This window comes from Eubalaena glacialis, chromosome 12 (genome assembly GCF_028564815.1).
Source record: "Eubalaena glacialis isolate mEubGla1 chromosome 12, mEubGla1.1.hap2.+ XY, whole genome shotgun sequence".
NCBI lineage: Eukaryota > Metazoa > Chordata > Mammalia > Artiodactyla > Balaenidae > Eubalaena > Eubalaena glacialis.
In genome coordinates this window covers 16,212,756-16,233,215 of record NC_083727.1, presented here as the reverse complement: position 1 = coordinate 16,233,215, position 20,460 = coordinate 16,212,756, and the positions used below count along the sequence as shown (strand labels likewise).

The 20,460-nt window shown below is 36.2% G+C and overlaps 2 protein-coding genes across 3 annotated transcripts in view; one reads left to right on the top strand and one right to left on the bottom strand.

Annotated features, from left to right (window-relative positions):
* The window catches only part of PCMT1 (protein-L-isoaspartate (D-aspartate) O-methyltransferase), a 47,466-nt gene that overhangs the window by 21,948 nt on the left and 5,058 nt on the right, over nt 1-20,460 (top strand). The window contains exons 4-7 of one of the 2 annotated variants that reach the window (XM_061207618.1): nt 7,900-8,004; nt 9,841-9,961; nt 12,018-12,103; nt 16,314-16,483. In XM_061207618.1, coding sequence (XP_061063601.1) covers nt 7,900-8,004; nt 9,841-9,961; nt 12,018-12,103; nt 16,314-16,483 — 482 coding nt within the window. Of the gene's footprint in view, nt 1-7,899; nt 8,005-9,840; nt 9,962-12,017; nt 12,104-16,313; nt 16,531-20,460 lie in introns of both variants that reach the window. The other variant, XM_061207619.1, reaches the window with a different exon arrangement.
* Nucleotides 19,733-20,460, bottom strand: part of LRP11 (LDL receptor related protein 11) — a 52,298-nt gene continuing 51,570 nt past the window's right edge. The window contains exon 6 of the mRNA XM_061207616.1: nt 19,733-20,422. Within this exon, the coding sequence (XP_061063599.1) occupies nt 20,364-20,422 (59 nt within the window). The 3' untranslated portion in view covers nt 19,733-20,363. The remainder of the gene's footprint in view (nt 20,423-20,460) is intronic.

The following is a 20,460-nucleotide window of genomic DNA, read 5'->3' as shown; positions in this document are numbered from 1 at the left end:
CAGAGTTGTACAAACATTACTGCTATCTCATTTCAGAACATTTTCATCACCTTAGAAAGGACCCCTATACCTGTTTAGCAGTCAGTTCCCATCCCTCATTCTTCAGGTCCTGGCAACTACTAACCTGCTTTTTGTTTCTATGTCATTCTGGACATTTCACATAAATGGAATAATACAATATGTGGCCTTTTATGACTGCTTTTTATATTCTGCACAATATTTTCAAGGTTTATCTATGTTGTAGCATGCTTCAGTATTTCATTTCTTTTTATTGCCAAGTAATACTGCATTGTATGGATATACCACATTTTGTTTACTCATTCATCAGTTGATGGACATCTGCGTTCCTCCCACTTTCTAGCTACTATGAATAATGCTACTATGAACATTAGTTTACAGGTTTTTGTGTGCATATGTTTTCAGTTCTCTTGGGTATATACTTGGGAGTGGAATCTGCTGGGTCATATGGTAATTCTGTGTTTAACATTCCGAGGAACCGCCAAACTATTTTCCAAAGTGGCTGCACCATTGTACAACCCCGCCAGCAATGTATGAGGTTTCCAATTTCTCTACTTCCTTCTCAACACTTGTTATTGTATGTTTTATTTATTTTATCCATCCTGGTAGCTATGAAGTGGTATCTCATTGTGGTTTTGATTTGCATTTCCCCAGTGATAATGATGTTGAGCATCTTTTCACGTGCTTATTGACCATTTCTATATCTGCATTTAATGAACCTCAAAGTCACAGGTTTGGAAGTAACTACAACCCTGGAATATTTTCCAAAGTCTTACTTACAGAAAAATGTGAAATGGCATCCTGGTAGCAGTGAACATATTTAGCATCCAGATATTGAACCCCAAATTCCATTTCTTGCTAAAAGAGACTAGAGCTTCATGGAAAAGTGACTAAATTCCAGAAAGTGAAGAAGTACTCAGAGGCTAATGGGGTAATGTCAGGAGGACATAGGAGCAGGTTTAAAGAGACTCCCAGAAGCCAAACTGGGGACAATTTGAGAATCAAAAAATGGTAGATAGTGAAGATAATGGATTATAACACAGTGAATTCAGAAACAAAAATCTCTGAGTCCATAGGGATTTAAAAAAAAAAATAGCAAGATGGGAAAAAAATGGAAAACAGAAGAATACCAATTAAGTGTGGAAACAATAATAGACTTTTAAAAATCAGTTCTTTGTAATTATCAGTGTAATAATTGAATTAGGCAAAGATCATCAATTAATCTAAAACCATTAAGAGGAAAGTTGTTGGGGAACAAAAGTACCCATGTAGTCTCAAATTATTATTTGACATATTACTTGTTAATTACAAAGAGAAAAATATGCCTTGAAAATAGAGTGATCTAGTGGTTACCACATTTACTGAGTGGTTGAGCTTGGCCAGTCCAGTAGTGAGATGGTCCAGTGTTATGTGCATCCTGATGTGATGCAATAGGAGGTGCCCTGCAAGCCCTGTGTGGTGTTCTTGCTCAAGTTCTTTGATCTAAATCTAACCATGAGGAAATTGACACATCTAGAATGTTTGTGGTATTTTGTAGGACAACTGGACAGGTCTGTTAAAAGGAGTCAGTGTTCTGATAGACAAAGGAAAGTGGTGGATGGAACAGAGTTGGGGGAGAATATTCTAGATTGGCACCTGCAGTGCATGAACTTTGAATGGATTGGTGGGGGGAACAGCTGTAAAGGAGGTTTGGGAGACAACTGAGGAAATTTGAGTGTGGTGTTTATGTTGGATGACACTAAATTAATGAGTTTCTTGAGTGTGGTAATGGTGATGTGGTTGCAAAGGCGGATGTGCTAGTTTGGTTTTTTGGCAGATGCGTGCTGAAGTGTTTAGGAGTGTAGTAGTATGATGTCCGCAGCATGTTTTCAGATGGCTTGGTAACATAGTATGGCACAGTATAAATAGTTGGTGACTGTATGAGGAGAAAAGGATGTTCATTGTATTTTCTGTGGGTTTGAAATTTCTCATAATTATAAAAATGAACTTTTAAAAAACTTAATTTTTAGATTTAGAGATGAGCCTGGATTATCCAGAAGAATATTAGCTGTAGTGATAAAAGCATGTAAAAAGCTAATAATTGTGATTGAAGGCCTTGACATTTTAAATCTGAATGGGACTTTAATAATAACTTAGCATACCCCTCTTTAAAAAAACAAATCTTATGCAAATGTAGTACTGAAAAAACATTCCTGAGTTTCTTTTGGAATTAAGTTGGGACAGTACTGCCTATAGATTAGGGATTGGCACCTTAAAGAAGTCCCTTCTAGTCCTTTCATTTTTTTGGACTCAGGAAAGCCCAGGTGTTACAGGAGTTATTTTGCTTCTTTGATTACTTCATACAAATATGATACTTGTTATTTTATTAATGGAAATTATTAAACTTTCAGGGGATACTGATCATTTTAAAAAATCCGATGAAAGCTTCTTCCTGAAAAAAGTTCACGAACTCTCTCTTATTAGAGACTCCATTCTTCGGGCTAAGCCTCTTGTCTAAGAATAATAGCTTTGACTAAATAAAATGTCCCCAGTAGTTTCCTCAGTAAAAGTTAATCCAGTGTGTCTCATAGAAACCTCATTAATTAACACTTTCTTGTTCCACTGGTTGATGTTCATAATGATGATTCAGAGATAGTATTCCACTGTATCATTTTGAAGCATCAAAGAAAGATAAGGTTAGTCAGATATTTTAAAAATTTTTGAAACAATCTCAAACTTATGGGAAAGTTGCAAGGACACTGTCACGAACCTTTCTTTACTTCTTTTGAGAGTAAGTTGCTGAAATGATGCCCCATCACTCTTGAATACTTGAGGGTGTAGTGTATTTCCTACAAAGGACATTCTGCTGTACAACCACAACATAACCATCAAAACCAGGACATGAACATTGACACATTACTACCATCTAATCTTCAGACTCCTTTTCAGTTTTTCCAGTTGTCCCTATGATGTCCTTGATAGCAGAAGGATCAGGTGCTGAACCACTGCTCTTTTAGTCTCCTTCAATCTGAACCAGATCCTCAGCCTTTCTTTGACTTTCATGGCCTTGACTCTTTTGAAGAAGTCAGGCCAGTTATTTTGTTGATGTCCTTCAGTTTGGGTTGTCTAGCGTTTCCTCATGATTCCGTTCAGGTTATGCCTCTTTGGTGGGAAGATCACAGAAGTGATGCTGGGTTTTCATTACATGGTATCACAATACAATTTTGATTTGTCCCATTACTGATGTTGTTCACTTGATTAAGGTGGTGTCTGCCAGCCTTCTCCGCTGTAGAGTTACTGTTTTTGGCTTTTGTAATTAATAATTATTTTGTGAGGGGGTACTTTGAGATTATGTGTCTGTTCCCTATTTATTTACTTATTTATATCAGTATGCATGGTTTCCTGTCTTTTCCCTTTCCATATTTAACTTCTAACAGTGAAAAACATGGTTCCTTTTTCCTTGATATATTTATTTATTTGATCAATCCGACTGTATATAGCCAATTTCCCGCTGCTGTCACTTTCTCCCCCGACCCTTCTCATACCACCCCGTCCTCCATCATTTATGTCTGACACCTGGCACTGGTCCACTGTGTTGTGCAGAAATCCTCCTCGTCGAGCTTGGATTCTGACTCCTGTTTGGATCTGCTTCCCTGTGTGAACACAGATGCCCTCCTCATCCTGCTTGGGCTCTGACACTTCTAACTGGACACTGCAGCTACTCTCTCTGCCACCTGGGTATGGGCAACTACCTTACTCAGCCCAACTTAATGGCTTTAGGATCGACTTGTTCACAAAGGGAATGGAAGGGACAGGATACCACGAGAAAAGGGAAAGGAGGGTAGTAACCAGAATTTTTTGATTAACCAAGTCATTTTGTTCTCTAACCAAGCAAAAGAGGGAAGCCACTGATTATTTGACAGTTATATGCAAGATTTCCTAAGAGAGAGTTTTTCCAAAAATACACTAAATGGAAGTAAAAGATCAATTAACTGTTAATTTTACCTTTACAAATGACTTTGAAGTACCTTAAAGAATAGCAGCATCAGGTCATTGAGCTGTAATGGTTGAATTTTCATTAATGTGAATATTATACCTTTTATTCGTAAATCCTTTAGAATTTATAAAGTGCTTTCATACTTCATCACTTTTGTTCACAACGGTACTGCTATGGAGAAGGCAGAATAGGAACAACTTTTTTCTCTCCGTTTTAATGATGTGGAAACTGAGGAACAATGGGCTAAAAATAATTTCCAAAGTCAAGGGGTAATAAATGCAGAACCAGTAGAATCCAGTACTTTGAACACTTAATCCAGGATTCTTTTTCATAGTACTAGTGGTTTCCACTCATTAGGCAAGAAGCTCTTTGCAAAAGAATCTATATGAAAAATTGAAAATTTTAGTTATTTCTCTGTTACCCTTTTCCCAAACACACCAACCACTGGTCTACATTTGTGTGTTACTCCTAAAGGGGTTCTGTGGAACCTTAATGACTTTCTGGAACATGGTCTGAAAATCCTCGGATTATATGAGGCTCCATCTATTAATGGCCTTCTCCCCTTTTTACGTTAATTGTGGGAAAAGATAACCTTAACGTCTTTTCTTTTTAACTTTTTAATATGGAAAATTTTCAACACCACACATGCAAATAGAATAATATAATGAACGCTCAAGTAGCCATCACCCAACTTCAGTAATTACCAACAATTTGCTAATCTTGTCTTATATAATTGTTTCTCTTTTGCTGAAATATTTTAAAGCAATCCCAAACCTAATATTATTTTACCCCTAAATAGTATAGATCTGAAAGACTTAAAAGCACAACTATAATACCATATCACGGCTAACAGTGTTCCTTAGTATTATCTTATATTTAGTCCGTGTTCAAACTTTGCCAGGTGTTTCAAAAAATTCTTTTACAGTTGATTTGTTTAAATCAGGATCCAAACAAGAGCCTTACATTGCACCTTTTTAGTCTTTTTTAGTCTTTTTAGTCTCTTTTAATTTTAACAGTCCCCCTTTTTAAAATGCCATTTATTAGTTGACAAAATTTATTCATTTATCCTATAGAATTTCCCATATTCTGAACTTGGTTAAATGTTTCCTAGCGGTGTTTAACTTGTTCCTTTTTTTTTCTTTTCAAGAAAACTCCTTAATGATTCTTCTGTTCATCACATCAGGAGGTACATAAATGTCTGATTCTCCACTTTTAGTGATTGGAATAAATAGTATTTTCAAAAAATTTTTATTAAATTATAATATACACACAATAAAGTGCACGCATCTTAAGTGTTCAGCTTGATGAATGTTTACGTGTGTACGTATATGTAACCACTACCCAGATCAAGATACAGAACATTTCCTGCACCCCAAAAGGCTCCCTCAGTCAGAAAGGCCTCTTTTCTTAGTCAACCTCTATCCTCAAGGTAACCAGTATTCTAGCTTTTATCACCTAAGTTAGTTTTCCAGAATAGGGAGTTTCCATTCTATCCTCCATTTTGAATGTTACCTGTTTCTGATGATTAAAAAAAAATTTTTTTTTTAATTTTGGCATAATTTCAGACTTACAGAAATGTTCTAAGAATAGTACAAATGATTCCCGTATACTTTTTACCCATATTCCCCAAATGTTATCATTTTACTTCATTTGCTTTATCATTTATTCTTTCTCTCTCCTCCCTCTCTCCCTTCCCCCATATATATATATATATATATATATATATATATATATATATACACACACACATATATATATACACATATATATATATACATATATATATATTTCCTTTTTCATGAACTCTTTAGGAGTAATTTGCAGGCAGAATGCTCTTTACCTTTAAAAATAGGACATTCACTTAAATAACCACAGTGCAGTTGTCCAAATCAGGAAATTAACATTGATTAAACACTTAGCCAATTTACAGACCTTACTTAGATTTCATCAGTTGTTCTAGTAATGTCTTTTATAGGAAAAGGAAGTTGCAGATCAGGAGTTTCATTCAACTGCCTTGTCTTTTTAATCTGGAACAATCCCTCAGTCTTTTCTTTTATGGTCTTGAAAATGTTTATGAATGTTATAGGCCAGTTATTTTATAGAATGCCTCTCAATTTAGGTTTGTCTAATGTTTCTTCTTGATTAGATATGAGTTATGCATTTTTGCCTGGAATATCCCAGAAGTGATGTATTTTAGCAGATGTCATGTGATGTCAGAGTGTCCCATTATTGGTGATATTAACTTTAATCATCTGACTGAGGTCGTGTCAATCAGGTTTCTCCACCAAGAAACTTCTGAACTCCATTGGAAAGTTACTACTTTTCCCTTTTGTAATTAATAAGTGTCTAGGGCAAACACTTTGAGAGTATGTAAGTATCTTGTTACTCTTCAAATGATAATACACTAGTTTTAGCATCCATTTGTGATTTTTGCCTCAATCAGTTATTACTGAAATGGTTGCCAAATGGCAGTTTTCTAAGTTCATCATTTCATCTATATTTAATAACAGTTGAGGGCTTCCCTGGTGGCGCAGTGGTTGAGAGTCTGCCTGCCAATGCAGGGGACACGGGTTCGAGCCCTGGTCTGGGAAGATCCCACATGCCGCGGAGCTACTGGGCCCGTGAACCACAATTACTGAGCCTGCGCGTCTGGAGCCTGTGCTCCGCAGCAAGAGAGTCCGCGATAGTGAGAGGCCCGCGCACCGCGATGAGGAGTGGCCCACGCTTGCCGCAACTAGAGAAAGCCCTCGCACAGAAACGAAGACCCAACACAGCCAAAAATAAATGAATAAATGAATTAATTAAAAAAACAAAAAAAACCCCTAACTTTAAAAAAAAAAAACAAAAACAGTTGAGAACAGTTTCTCCTTATTCTCCATTTATGTATGTATGGAAGGATGTATTTACTTACTGTCACTGTGGATTCATGGATATGTATTTTTATCAACCAAGATCTGATAGTGAATGTGCTTATTGCTACTGGATCTGATGATTTTTAATAATGAATATACCAGGCATTTAAGGACAGCTTTTGAGATAACATTTATTAATTCTAACCTCATATTTTGGAAAAGCACTAAAATGTAAGTTTATAAAGAGGATGGAGTAGAGAAGGCTTTATTTCTTGGTTTGGTCCAAAGTATAACCAACATGATTTTATTTGATTTGTCGTTTATATATACTGTAAATATAAAAATATATATCGTTTGGCCCCCTTAATTCCACTTGTAGGAATTTGTCCTATAGATATACTTTATAAGATTATTAAAAAGGTTATTACATTATCTTACAGGTACACCTTTTAAGATTATTTTATCTCTTTTGTTATAGAAGATTGAAGCTAACTTAAATATCTCTCATCAGGTATATTTATTACTACAGTACATTCATACAAAAATATACTCTTCAGCCTTAAAAAAGAGTGAACACACTGACTAAATAGTGATAAGGAAGCTCCTTCAAGGTATAATAAATTTATAAATGCATATGTATTTGCTTATATATGCATAAAGTGAATATGTTTGGAAGAAATCACTAGAAACTGGTAACATTGGTTGCCTTTAGGGAGTGAGACTGTTTGGGGATAGGGGTGAGATGCAGAGTTTTCACTGTAAATCTTTTTGTAGCTTTTGACTTTGAATTAATTAAATTTAAAAAATTCACACACTGGAGATCTAAAATTACTGAACACTTTATCTAAAACACAAGAATTTTAATCAAACAAGAATTTTCTTATACGTAATTCCTGTGTAGATATAAGTATATAATATGTTTTCATTGTTTTGGTAGATGACAATAGTAGAAAAATTGGTGACAAGTTAGCAACTTTATTTGTATGCCATGGTATATATACTTTATAGAGTCTTGAAAAAAAAATGAATACTTGCTTTGTTTTCTTTTGGCAGCATGCATATGCACTAGAACTTCTATTTGATCAACTGCATGAAGGAGCTAAAGCTCTTGATGTAGGATCTGGAAGTGGAATCCTTACTGCATGTTTTGCACGTATGGTAAGAGCTTTATTTACCATTCTGGCCTCAACAGAAGCATATTATATGATTTGGCTGTGTATTGTTTTCACTAGCAGTTTTCGAAGGTTTTCTATGTTCCTTTTTAAATTCTATTAAGATAGCAGTTAGAATATGTATCACCTAGGATTTCTTTTTGTTGTTGTTGAAGTGACAGAACATTCAGTCAAAGTGGCAGAACTTGAAGGGAATTTATTTGGTTTATATAATGGAAAAGTCTAGAGGTATATCTGACTTCTTGTATGGCTGGATTCAGAAGAAGATCAGATGTTGTTATGGACAATGGGTTTCTCTCTGGTTCTTGGTTTGACTTTGCTTTCCTCCACATGTTGGCTTCATTTTCAGATATGCTCTTCTCTGTGATCACAAAGTGGCAACCAGTAGCTCCCAAACTTCAGTCTTCCAAGTACTCTTCTGGCAGAACAAAATACAGCCTGATTTCCAAACACTCCTACAGGTTTATTGGGATTGAAGGAGAGCTTTCTTTACATTAAGAAAAAGGCTCTTATAAAAATGCGTTGTTTGTTATACTTCAGATTTTATCATCAGAGGCTTATCTGGTAAATGACTATCCAGAGTATAAGTCTGGAGGCCCACTCAAGCACCTTGAAGTAAAGGTTTATCTGTGTTCAGATAATCAAATCAGGTTGATTATGAAAAATCTTGTACCTGTAGGCCAGCTTGGAAGGGTATGGTTTAGTTAAGTTAGGATTTATGGATCCTTTAGGACTAGAATCCATTTAATTTGCTATGAATATATAATTGGCAGACTACTGGAATGTAAGCTCCAGAGAGGTGGGAATTTTGTCTGATTTTTTTTCATTGATGTATCCTAAGCATCCAGAACAGTGCCAGGCACACAATAAGGATTCAGATACTTCTTTTCAGTTGTTTGACTTGTTTTGTACAAGTTAAACCCTCACTACTGGGATGTAACTAAATACTAGAAATGGTATTTAATTAATGACTTGTTCTCTATACTTGACATGTTTATGGTTTCAGAGGCATAATCATTTTTTAAAATATCATTAGATTTCTGAGTTATCTTTTTGAAAATGATACTAATCAGTGTTTTTCACACATTTACCATGTGTCAGTCTGTGTTCTCAATGCTTTTCCTGTATTCTCTTATTTACTCCTCACATGATTTATGAGGTATGTACCGCCTTCCTCCTCATTTTACAGTTGAGGAACCTGATTGATGGAATAACTTGTCAAGGTTATATAGTTGTAAGTAAGTGGTGAAACCTAGATGTGAACACAGGTGGTCCGACTTCAGAGTCTTTATTGTGTTAAATTTATTTTACAATTAATATTTATACTTGGGGCCTTATGTATTTTTATATTTCCCACATGTGGCAGTAGAATCAGGTATAGAAATCCCTATAAAAAAATTTTTTTAATGTAATATTTTAATATTTAAAGTCACACTTTTAAATGAAATTTAAATAAAAAATGGTTGCACTAATAAGTACCATTTAATATTGGTAGCTAAGTCCCACTTCAAGATCCTGGATTTAAAAATTAGAAATTGAAGAAAGCTATCATTTTTCTTAGTATTACAAGTTTTTGTAATTTATTCTAGCTTCTTAATTACTGAAATATCATTATTCATTTGAGGGTTATAGTTGAGAAAGTTGTATTTGCCAAATAATTTATAATAAACTGAATGTTTAACAATCTAGTTGGAGGCTTAAGCTGTTTATTTGTCCTGATTTCTCATTGCAGAATATGACTTTGGATAAAGAAATACTTTAATGACGCTTTAGAAAAATAAACTTAGACCAGTGAACTATTGAATTATTCTTTCACTTCCAGGTTGGACCTAGTGGAAAAGTCATAGGAATTGACCACATTAAAGAGCTAGTAGACGACTCAGTAAATAATGTCAGAAAGGATGATCCAATGCTTTTGTCTTCAGGGAGAGTGCAACTGGTTGGTAAGTATCAGAAAACTTTAAAAATTTCCTCTCTGGAGAATTTTTTTTTTTTTTTTTAGAAGGGAGTCATTATTTTTTTTTAAGTATTTGTTTATTTATTTATTTATGGCTGTGTTGGGTCTTCGTTTCTGTGCGAGGGCTTTCTCTAGTTGCGGCGAGCGGGGGCCACTCTTCATCGCGGTGCGCGGGCCTCTCACTATCGCGGCCTCTCTTGTTGCGGAGCACAGGCTCCAGACGCGCAGGCTCAGTAGTTGTGGCTCACGGGCCCAGCCGCTCCGCGGCACGTGGGATCTTCCCAGACCAGGGCTCGAACCCGTGTCCCCTGCATTGGCAGGCAGATTCTTAACCACTGCGCCACCAGGGAAGCCCCCTCTCTGGAGAATTTTTGTTTTCAGAAAAATCCCATGCAAGCTAAATAATACTCAGAGCTAATTATTGCATTTTTTTTTTACATTCAGTTTTAAGTACTAAGCAAGAAAAGGCAATTACTCTAAAATGTTACACTGGTTCTACCTTGACCATGGGTGACATGACTTAACTATTTCAGAAAATGCCATGTTGAGTTCTTTCTTCATTGCTTTTTAAGAAGTAGTATCAAAGTAACAAGTGTCGAATATAAAAAATTTAAACAGTGCAGAGATGTGTAAGATAAAAAAGCCCCTCTTTTTCCTCCTGAAGTTTTTTAGACATATAAATGTACATATGAATAAACTGCACAGACACATGGTTTTTAAATTGACTCATACTCTACATATTGTCCTTTAGGTTGCTTTTTTCCATTCAGCAGTATGCATGGACACATTTCCATGTGAGCACATTTTATATTGTGAAAAAGAACAGACATCAAAATATGCATAAAACATAAATGTGAAGCTTAACAAACACCTGTTTAATCACCACACTGATCAAGAAATGGAACATTATTAGTACCTGGAAAGTTCTCTGCTTGCTTTTTCCTCATCATGACTACCTCCCTTTTCCCTAGCGGTAACTAGTATTATTACTTTTATGCATTTACTACCTAATTGCATTTCCATAAGTGATGTTTAATTTAATCTTGAACTGCAGCTAAATGGAACCATACAGTATATATTCTATGATGAATGACTTCTTTTATTCATTATTATGTCTGTAAGATTCATCCTTCTTTTTGCATATAGTTCATTTTTATTGCTGTATAGCATCCTATTGTAGGAACATTACCAGAATTTGTTTATTAATGCTACTGTAGATGGATATTTTGGGTTGTTTCTGATTTGGAGATGTATTCACAATGTACGTAAGTCCAGATGCTTATATACACTCATCATACAAGCACTCATTTCTGTAGGTGTGTTGTTACAGTTCATAGGGTGACCAAAGATACTGCAAAAACTGTTTTTTGAAGTGACTGAACCAACTTACATTCCCAACAGTAATGTATCAGGGTTCCTATTGCTTCACATCTCTACCAGTACTTGGTATTATTAGATTTTTTTTTTTGCCCACTTAATGTATGGCAGTATCTCTGTGATTTTAATTTTGTATTTTCCTATTAATCAGTGAGGTTGAACACTATTTCATATGTTTGGCCATTTGGATTTCCTCTTTTGTGAAATGCCTATTCAGATATTGAGTTACTTATATTAGCCCTGTGTCTATTTATACATATTATCAATCTCTTCTCCCACTCTGTGAACTGCCTTTTCACTCTCATCCTGTACTTTTTTGATAAATAGAAATTCTTAATTTTAACGTAGTCAGACTTACCAATTTTTTTCTAGTGCTTTTTGTATCCTGTTTAAGGTACTCTGAAATCATGAAGATATGTCCTTATATTAGTTCTCAGAAGCACTATCATTTTAACTTTTCACATTTAGACCTCTGATCTTTGTGACGTTCATTTTTGTGTATGTGTGAGGTGGGGGTCCAAGTATCTATTTTTTCTTTGAATATCCAGTTGTCCCAGCATCATTTATCTAAAACTCTATCCTTTCCCTGCTTTAAATCTCCTATAATTCTTCACACTGGGTAGTTCTATCTGAACAGATTTTTAAAGCATTGTTTTTTCTTTCAGTGGGGGATGGAAGAATGGGATATGCCGAAGAAGCCCCTTATGATGCTATTCATGTAGGAGCTGCAGCCCCAGTTGTGCCCCAGGCAGTGAGTTGGGTTTTTTCTGTGTTTGTATGCTTTATTCAACTAAAGCTCTTAAAAATTTATAGGAAATGACTTCTATTGATGTTCAAAATATCATCTATGTTATGTTGTGCTTTTTTTTTCTTTTTGGTTGATAATTATGCTCAACTTTTTAAAAATTGAAACGCTGTGCATTTTAGTTGCAGTTAGTAGGCATTTTTTTTTCATATGCAGACAGTTGTATAAATGACATGAAAATTGCTAAGCCCCAGCTCATGGCTGTCTTATTTAAAGCACTATTTGATTCGGCTAAGAACTAGTACACCAATAGAATTGGGACAGCCCCTCTGGAGTTCATGATCTGATAATCACTTGGTGTATTGTTAAATACCAGAACGTGCAAGACTATGTTAGGTGCATGGGTAAGACCAGGAAGTATTTGTCATACATTTATCCTCACAAACCTTATGTTCTAGAAGAGCTGTGTCATACATGTATCAGCGTATGATAGATATTGAAGGGAAAAGAAAACATGTACTGTAGGAGTTCAAGGGGGGGAGAGTATGTTGCATAGAATAGTCAAGGAGACTTCTTATAGGAATGGAATTTGGACTGAATCTTAAAGACTAGTAGGGTTTGCATAGTTGCAGTGAGAGGGAAGGATATTCCAGTAGTATATATTACATAGTCAAGGAAATATTTAAGTACGAAATTGAGTTTTCGTTTTAGTAAGACTCTGATAAACTTATGTCAGCCCAAATATTCCTTGGCTTAGGTTTCTATTACATGTGATTTTTTCATAGTTCTTGACTAGATGGCAAGGGGCTAAAAGTGACAGTGTCTCTTCTGCCCAGTCTCATCTACTCCCCAACCTGCAAGTGGTTTTTTTTGTGTGTTTACACAGTTATGAGAAGCTGAAAGTTAGGGGATTTGTTCTGGTCACTGACTTGTTCATTGGCTGAATGACCTTAGGAAAATCAGCTATTTTCTCTGGCCCTGTTATCTGTTTGAAAAAAAGACCAAACCAGTGGTTTTAACATATTTTAATTGAAGTATTAACATGATGTAGAAAGGTGTACAAGTCATAAATGAATAACGTAATGAATTTTCATGTATGAACACATGATCAGTAGGTTTCTTAACTTTTTAAACTTTTTTTTTTTTTTTTTTAAATATTGGCAGCCTAGTAGGAACACCTAAAATCTGAAACAGAACTGTGTTTAAATGAAAGGTCTTGGGTACAGGGCTCATCTTCCCCACTAAGACCTTAAGATGATCTCAAAGGGTATTTCTGGCTTTAGCTCAGAATGAATTTGAACATTTGTAGTAGCACTTGGAAGTATTATTGGGCGGGGGGGCTCTTTACATATGATTAAATTTGAAGATAGGCATGCTGAAGGGGCTTTCCAGTTTTAAGAGAATAAAGATGTTTATGCCTCCTTTGGATATCACCCCAAAACAACTAGAAAAACAAGAAACGGAAACACAAACTCCATATTCAGTTATCTAGGAGATTATACCTTTAATCCTGAACTCTACAGTGTGTGAAGACAGAAAGCAGTTGGAGTAATAACTGACCTGGAAGGGTAAAGGAAGTTGAACCAAAGAGACTGCAGAGAGGGGTATATCAATGCAGAAGCAGTTTGCTCTGCAGAACTCAGAAAAAGCTTAGAAATTGGAGGCATCAGGACCTTGGAAACCAGAGATGATGCCTTGGCCTGAAAAGAGGGGCTGCTACTTGAAATTCTTTATGAGGAACAGTTAGCCCTAAGCCCTAAGAAAATTTCTGAGAACTGAAAGACATGATTCTATAGTTTGAAAAGATCTATTGAGTGCCTAGTACCATGAATTAAAAAAAAAAAAAAAAAAAAAAACCACAATATCACCATGAAATTTCAGAATGTTACAGATAAAGAGAATATTCCAAAAGTTTCCAGAAAAACAAAACAGATAATCCGTTTAAGGGTCAGTAATCAGAAAGGCATCAGACTATAGAAAAGCAACATTAGAATGAACAAGTCAGAGGCAAACCATCACAATTCTGAATTGAAAATGATTTCCAATCTTGAATTCTATACCCACACATATCACTAAATACATAGAATAAAGATAATTTTAGATTTGCCTATCTCAATCTCTGTCTTTAAAAATATTCCACATACTGTTTCACAGAATACTTCTGGAGGAATTGCTTTAATTATATCATCAAAAGATGAGGGAGTAGAGAGACAGTAGGAAAAACCGAAAAGAAGCAGCCATGGTATCTAGGAAGGTAGGACATCTTGTTCAAGAGAGAGGTGGTAAGAGTTCCCAGGATTCCAGGATTATTGCAAAGGAAGTCCCAGTATGAACGCTATGCAGCAGGCCTGGAGAATAACCCGTCCAGATTTAGAGCAGAGGAGGAAGGTACTAGAAGGGAGCCTACCAAAAAAGAAAAAAGAGCAGTTAAAAAAAAAAAAAAAAAAGGAAGGCAGGCACTAATTAGATAGATTTGACTGTGTGAAAATTTCATTAAGAAGCTGGGAGGGTACCAAGATTTAGAAACAGTTGCAAAGAAAATTAAGTGAATGAAAAAAGAAAAACCTTCAGTTTTTAACTACAGGGAAAACAGCTATTATATAAGAAAGGAAACAATCATTGGGTACCTCTTGGCTCAGCTGCAAATTACATTTACACAGTCATAACTGAAAATGGTTTTAATAAAAAATTATGATATTGGTTGGATTGGGGGAAAGGAGCAGAATACAGTTGGCCCTCTGTATCTGAGGGTTCCACATTCAAGGATTCAACCAATCATGGATCGAAATACTCAGAAAAAAACATTTCAGAAAGTTCCAAAAAGCAAAACTTGAATTTGTCACACCTGGTATTTACATGGTATTCGCATTGTATTAGGTATAATAAGTAATCTAGAGATGATTTAAAGTATATGGGATATATAGGTTATATGCAAATATTATACCATTTTATATAAGGAACTTGAGTGTCTGCGGATTCTGGTATCAGAGGTAAGGTCCTGGAACCAATCCCCCTTGGATACCGAGGGACAGCTATTTATGTATGAGAGCTTAGTCCTCATCTAGCATATAATTTGAAATAAAAAAGGAAATATTATACAGCATGGTGACTATAGTTACTAATACTATACCATATAATTGAAAATTGCTAAGAGAGTAAACCTTAAAAGTTCTCATGTTAAACTTATTGTGGTGATCATTTCACATTATATACATATATCAAATCTTTATGTTGTACACCTAAAACTAATACAATATTTATATGCCAATTATATTTCAGTTAAAAAAAATAAAAGACATGCTTTAGAAGTAAACACTATAAAAGAAGACAGCTAAAAGGATTTAAAATGAGTGGATTTAGGGAGCAAGATTGGAGTAGGGGGAAGAAGTCTGCTATTTTTTCATTAAAAACCTTGACATTTAGAAAAATTAAAAGGGAAAAAATAAGGTAGACTTGCTGACAACAAAAATTTTAATTAAGGACACCCTTCCCTGGGATAATACTATGCAAAGTAAGGTTTCTTCCTTACCGTTTTTGATCAGTGGTCACCTGTCAGGCTACATTCAAATTGTGACATGCGACTTAAAAATTTTCTGACTAGAGGGGCTTTCACTGAGTAGTTTTGGTTCTTCATTGACAGGGCATCCTTGTTCTAATGCTGCAGAGACTCCAGCCCTACCTTCCTTCGTCATGTCACGGTGCCAGTAATCCTAAGTTCAGTCATAAAACCAAGGTTGCCTTATTTTTGGTTCAGTGATGCCTTAAATTCTTAGATAGGATAGGGATTCCTTGCTGATTTTCTACACTTCCCCTCCTCCCCTCCAAACTATAAAGATTCAAAATAGGCATACAGGAATTGAAATTTCCTGTTTTGCCTTTGACCTTCCCAAGAGGATAGTCCTACATTATGTGGTTCAACTCAAACATTTTGAGCACTGCAGTTGTACCAGGTACTGTGTTAGATGCTAAGGGCACAAAGATGAATAAGACACAGTCCCTGTCATCAGAGCATTTGTACTGTAGTAGGGAAGGTCAGTAGGTAAATGAGTGAGTGGGTAATTGAGTAACAAGTTTAACACTGGAAGTATGTATGTACTAAATAAAGTACATTTCTGCTTTCTGCCCATGGACACTGAAAGTTGTGTATAGTGATGTAAAATGACTATTAACATAAAATCTATAGCTTGGTGTGTATGTGCTTTTCTTTTTCTTTTAGCTAATAGACCAGTTAAAGCCTGGTGGAAGATTGATATTGCCAGTTGGTCCTGCGGGTGGAAACCAGATGTTGGAGCAGTATGACAAGCTACAAGATGGCAGTGTCAAAATGAAACCTCTGATGGGAGTGATATACGTGCCTTTAACAGATAAAGAAAAGCAGTGGTCCAGGTGGAAGTGATTTTATCTTCTGCTCTTTCTTCTTCCACACATGCAAGGTGAAAGGGTGTGGATTTTAAGAGATTAGACTACAAGAGCCGCTTTTTTGGTTGTCACCTTTATGCTGCTCCATTTTAACATCAGAAATTCACTACATTAAAAACATAGAAAAATTTTGCATGGTCTGTCCTTCTTTTGATTTAACTCATCTTTGGGAAAGGGGGGTGAGACTTGGTTGGCACAAAGGTGTTTTTCTTTTTAAAGAGGCTTTCAGCCACACTTTCTAAGATTATTTTAGTATCAGCCACTCTGTTTCTATATTTGCAACTCGTTTTTATAGCTGCTGTACGGTCATGGAAACAAAGGCTGTCATCTGAAGAGAAGGGGTCATCATTTCCTGCCCCAGTTCATCTCTATTATACCATTGTTGTAAAGAGAAAGAAGGGAAAAGATACTCTTGTCCCAGTTTCGAAGGTGTCAGAATCCCAGAGAGGACATTCTCCCTCTCAGCTTGATTTCTCTCTGTCAATCAGGTTCATAGACGTCTGACAACCTGTGCCTGTTTTACATTCCACTCTTGTTTCAGAACCACTATAAGGAAGAAACTCACCATTTTATAGAACAGGCTGGCCAATTTTTAATCTACTCTAAGTTCCCGGAGAGGGGAGGGGACTCTGTACGTGAGTGCCCAGGTCTCACACACCTTCCCAAAGGGCCAGCAGCATGCAGCCGAATCTTCAGTACAGCATGGCTCACTTTAACGCCCGCTTTTGTCTCTATGTCTCAACATAATCTGGGTATTTCGTTTGAAGCCAAGATTTCTCTTTTTCCTCTCTTCCTTCTTTCCCTTCCCACTCTCTCCAGTGGGAGGGAGTGAGATCAGTAAGTAAGAGTGACATTAGCCAAGACTACTTGAAATTAAATGCCGAAATAAGAAAGGCCTTACTGCTTCCTTGGTTTAGAATCTACTTTTATTTGACAGAGGTACTTATTCTAAGATGATTTCTTAATAAGTAAACTGGTGATTATAGGTTTAATAGACCTCTCAGTTTTGTTTTCTGGAAAGAGGAAAGGCACCTTTTGAATGAATGGTAATGGCAAAAATGGTAATGAATCTAACTCAGTTTGTTCAAAACTGAGTTTTACTTTTGACTAATTTTGATTGGCCATTTCTGGGATACCTTACTAGGAATTGCATTTTAATTCTTCACCTAATGTAGTTATAGCTATTTTCTTTGAATTCTAACTGGAGCACAGCCACTTCTTTAAAAAAAAAAAAGTTTTAAAAAGCTATCAGTCTTGTCAATTAGAATCAGATATAGTTACGAAGTTCATTTTGCTTCTAGTGTGGTTATATAACTACATAATTGTATGATTGCTGCTGTATAAAAGGGGCAAACATATCACTGAAATTACTGAAATTTGGTATCAAGTAAGAGTTCAGATTTTCATTAATAAGTTTAAAATTTCTCCTTTTATACACATTATTAGTACCATAATTTAATGATGAAGGAATTACAAAAAGGATTTTTGTTTTTATAACCAGAGGCGGATTTAGCTTGAAGCTAATGAAACTTAAGCTTCAGGACCCTCACTTGCTTTGGGTCCTTCATGGCCTTATACCAAATTTTATATGCATAGTCTTATTTTTAGTCTACCTTTTTTTTTCCTTCATAAAGAGGTTCCCCCCTTACCCAATTATATAAGCTTCAGGCTTCCACACACCTGTATTTTACCCTTGATAAGACTGAACTATTTGTATTAAATTTAGAATAATTTTTAAATCTATGGACAATTGTTCAATCATTTACCAAATATTTAAATATATATACACACTTGGTTTTCTTTTTGGCCTTCAACTTTTTAAAACATTGAGCAATTTTACATGTATGCATCATTGGAAACTTTTCTCTAGTTGTACTAGGAGGACTTTCTAATTTTTTCTATTGCAGATTTTCTGTTTGTTCAAACACGTTTTCCTATATCCAAAGATGTAGTTCTAATTACAGAGATAATCAGTTACTTAGTTGTAAATCATGAAGTTTAAAGAATATAAAGGTAAAACAAAATCTGGAAACGAAATTGGAAAAAAACAACTGCCACATTAAAAAAAAAATTTGTACTGAAAGAAATCACTAGAAAATAGGATGTTTGAAAGGGTAAAACATCAACGGTTAACTTAAAATCTTAAGAGACCATTAATCTGCTATTTCTGTTTGTGTTCATAAACTATCAGTCAAGGTCACAGGCAGGAAACAGAAAGTGTGCTCAGCTAGGATTTTGAAGTGATTTTAATGAAGGGACTATTCAAAGAAATATGGGAAAGGTTATGGGAACCAGTAAAGAATGTGACATACCCAGGGACCAGGGGTTCCCAGGGTGATAGTAGGAAGCTATTACCACTCTAGACCTAAAGGTAAGGAAACAATTTTACTGGAACCCACTGAGAGCAGGGACAGCAGAAGCGGGGGTGGGGTGTGGTCCCTGACAGGAGCTGTAGCGATAGAGGGAAGCAGCTACTCCCACATCTATGAATCACCTCAGTTTTCTCTCCTCCCGCCCTCTTCTCTCTGCCAGGGCATCGTATGGGGCAGACTTAACTGGAAGTCAGAGAGGAAGAGGCCCTGTGCCAGATGTAGTCTGAAGTCAGCTCTCACCACCTCTTTCCTTCCCCTTTCCTCCCATGCAGCAAATACCTGTGCTTCTTTTTATTTTTTTAAAATTAACTAATTAATTAATTTATTTTTGGCGGCGTTGGGTCTTCGTTGCTGCGTGCTGGCTTTCTCCAGTTGCGGTGAGCAGGGGCTACTCTTCATTGCGGTGCGTGAGCTTCTCATTGTGGTGGCTTCTCTTGTTGCAGTGCACTGGCTCTAGGCACGAGGGCTTCAGTAGTTGGGGCACGTGGGCTCAGTAGTTGTGGCTCGTGGGCTCTAGAGCGCAGGCTCAGTAGTTGTGGCGCACGGGCTTAGTTGTTCTGCGGCATGTGGGATCTTCCCGGACCAGGGATCAAACCTGTGTCCCCTGCATTGGCAGGCGGATTCTTAACCACTGCACCACCAGGGAAGTCCCCCTCTGCTTCTTTTTAAATTTAGGTGTGGAATAGATTTGAGAGGACATCTAGTTTTTGTGTGCCCTATTTCTATCCCCATCAGGCTAATCTATGCTTAAACTGTTCTAGACAGGAAAAAAAAGAAAAAAGCCTTTATTTTAAATTGCCTTTGGAAAAGCAATATCTAATACTTTTCTTTGGCAATTTGTTCTGTTGTTTAATTTGTTAAATATTTTTCAGTGTGAGGACCTTCTTAATACATCATTAATTCAACAAGTGTGTGCGTGCCCACTATGTAGGCACTGCTTTAGGGCCAGGAATATACAGCTGTGAATTTGAAACTGACCATTCTCATGGAACTTACAGTCAAGCAGAGGATCCAAAAAAAATCCAAAGACAAGACAAATAGGCAATTAGAGTGTGGTGTGTTGTCTCTGCCTTGAGGGTGGTAGGGAGTGACTGTTTAAGCCAGGCAGTGAAGCAATCAGAATTCCATTTCAGAAAGATAATTCTGGCAGTGGGGTAGAGAGTAGATTGGAAAGGGACAAAACTAGGGTCAGAAATAGGAGGTACCCGTAGCAAGTCAGGGGTACAGTGATGGTGGCCTGAATTAAGGCAGTGGTGGTAAGGATAGAATGTGGTTAAAAAGCGTTGCTTACATTTTCTCAGCTCACATGAGAATTATGTAAAAAGCTCCCTAGTCAGTTTCTTGCCAGGCTAGATGATTTCTGTTCTTTCAGATTTTCTTCAGGATTAATTCAAGAACTCATCCTAGTGCTTTCTTACGAACATTCTCTTGTTTCTCACCAGCTTTCCATCCTTCTCTAATTGAGGCATCCAGAGCTAGTTGGAGTGCTCTGTGAGAGTGAGATCCAATCTTTTCTTGGAAGGTGTGATAGAAACTAGATGGAAAAAAAAAGAGAACTTAGTGGGCATGCTG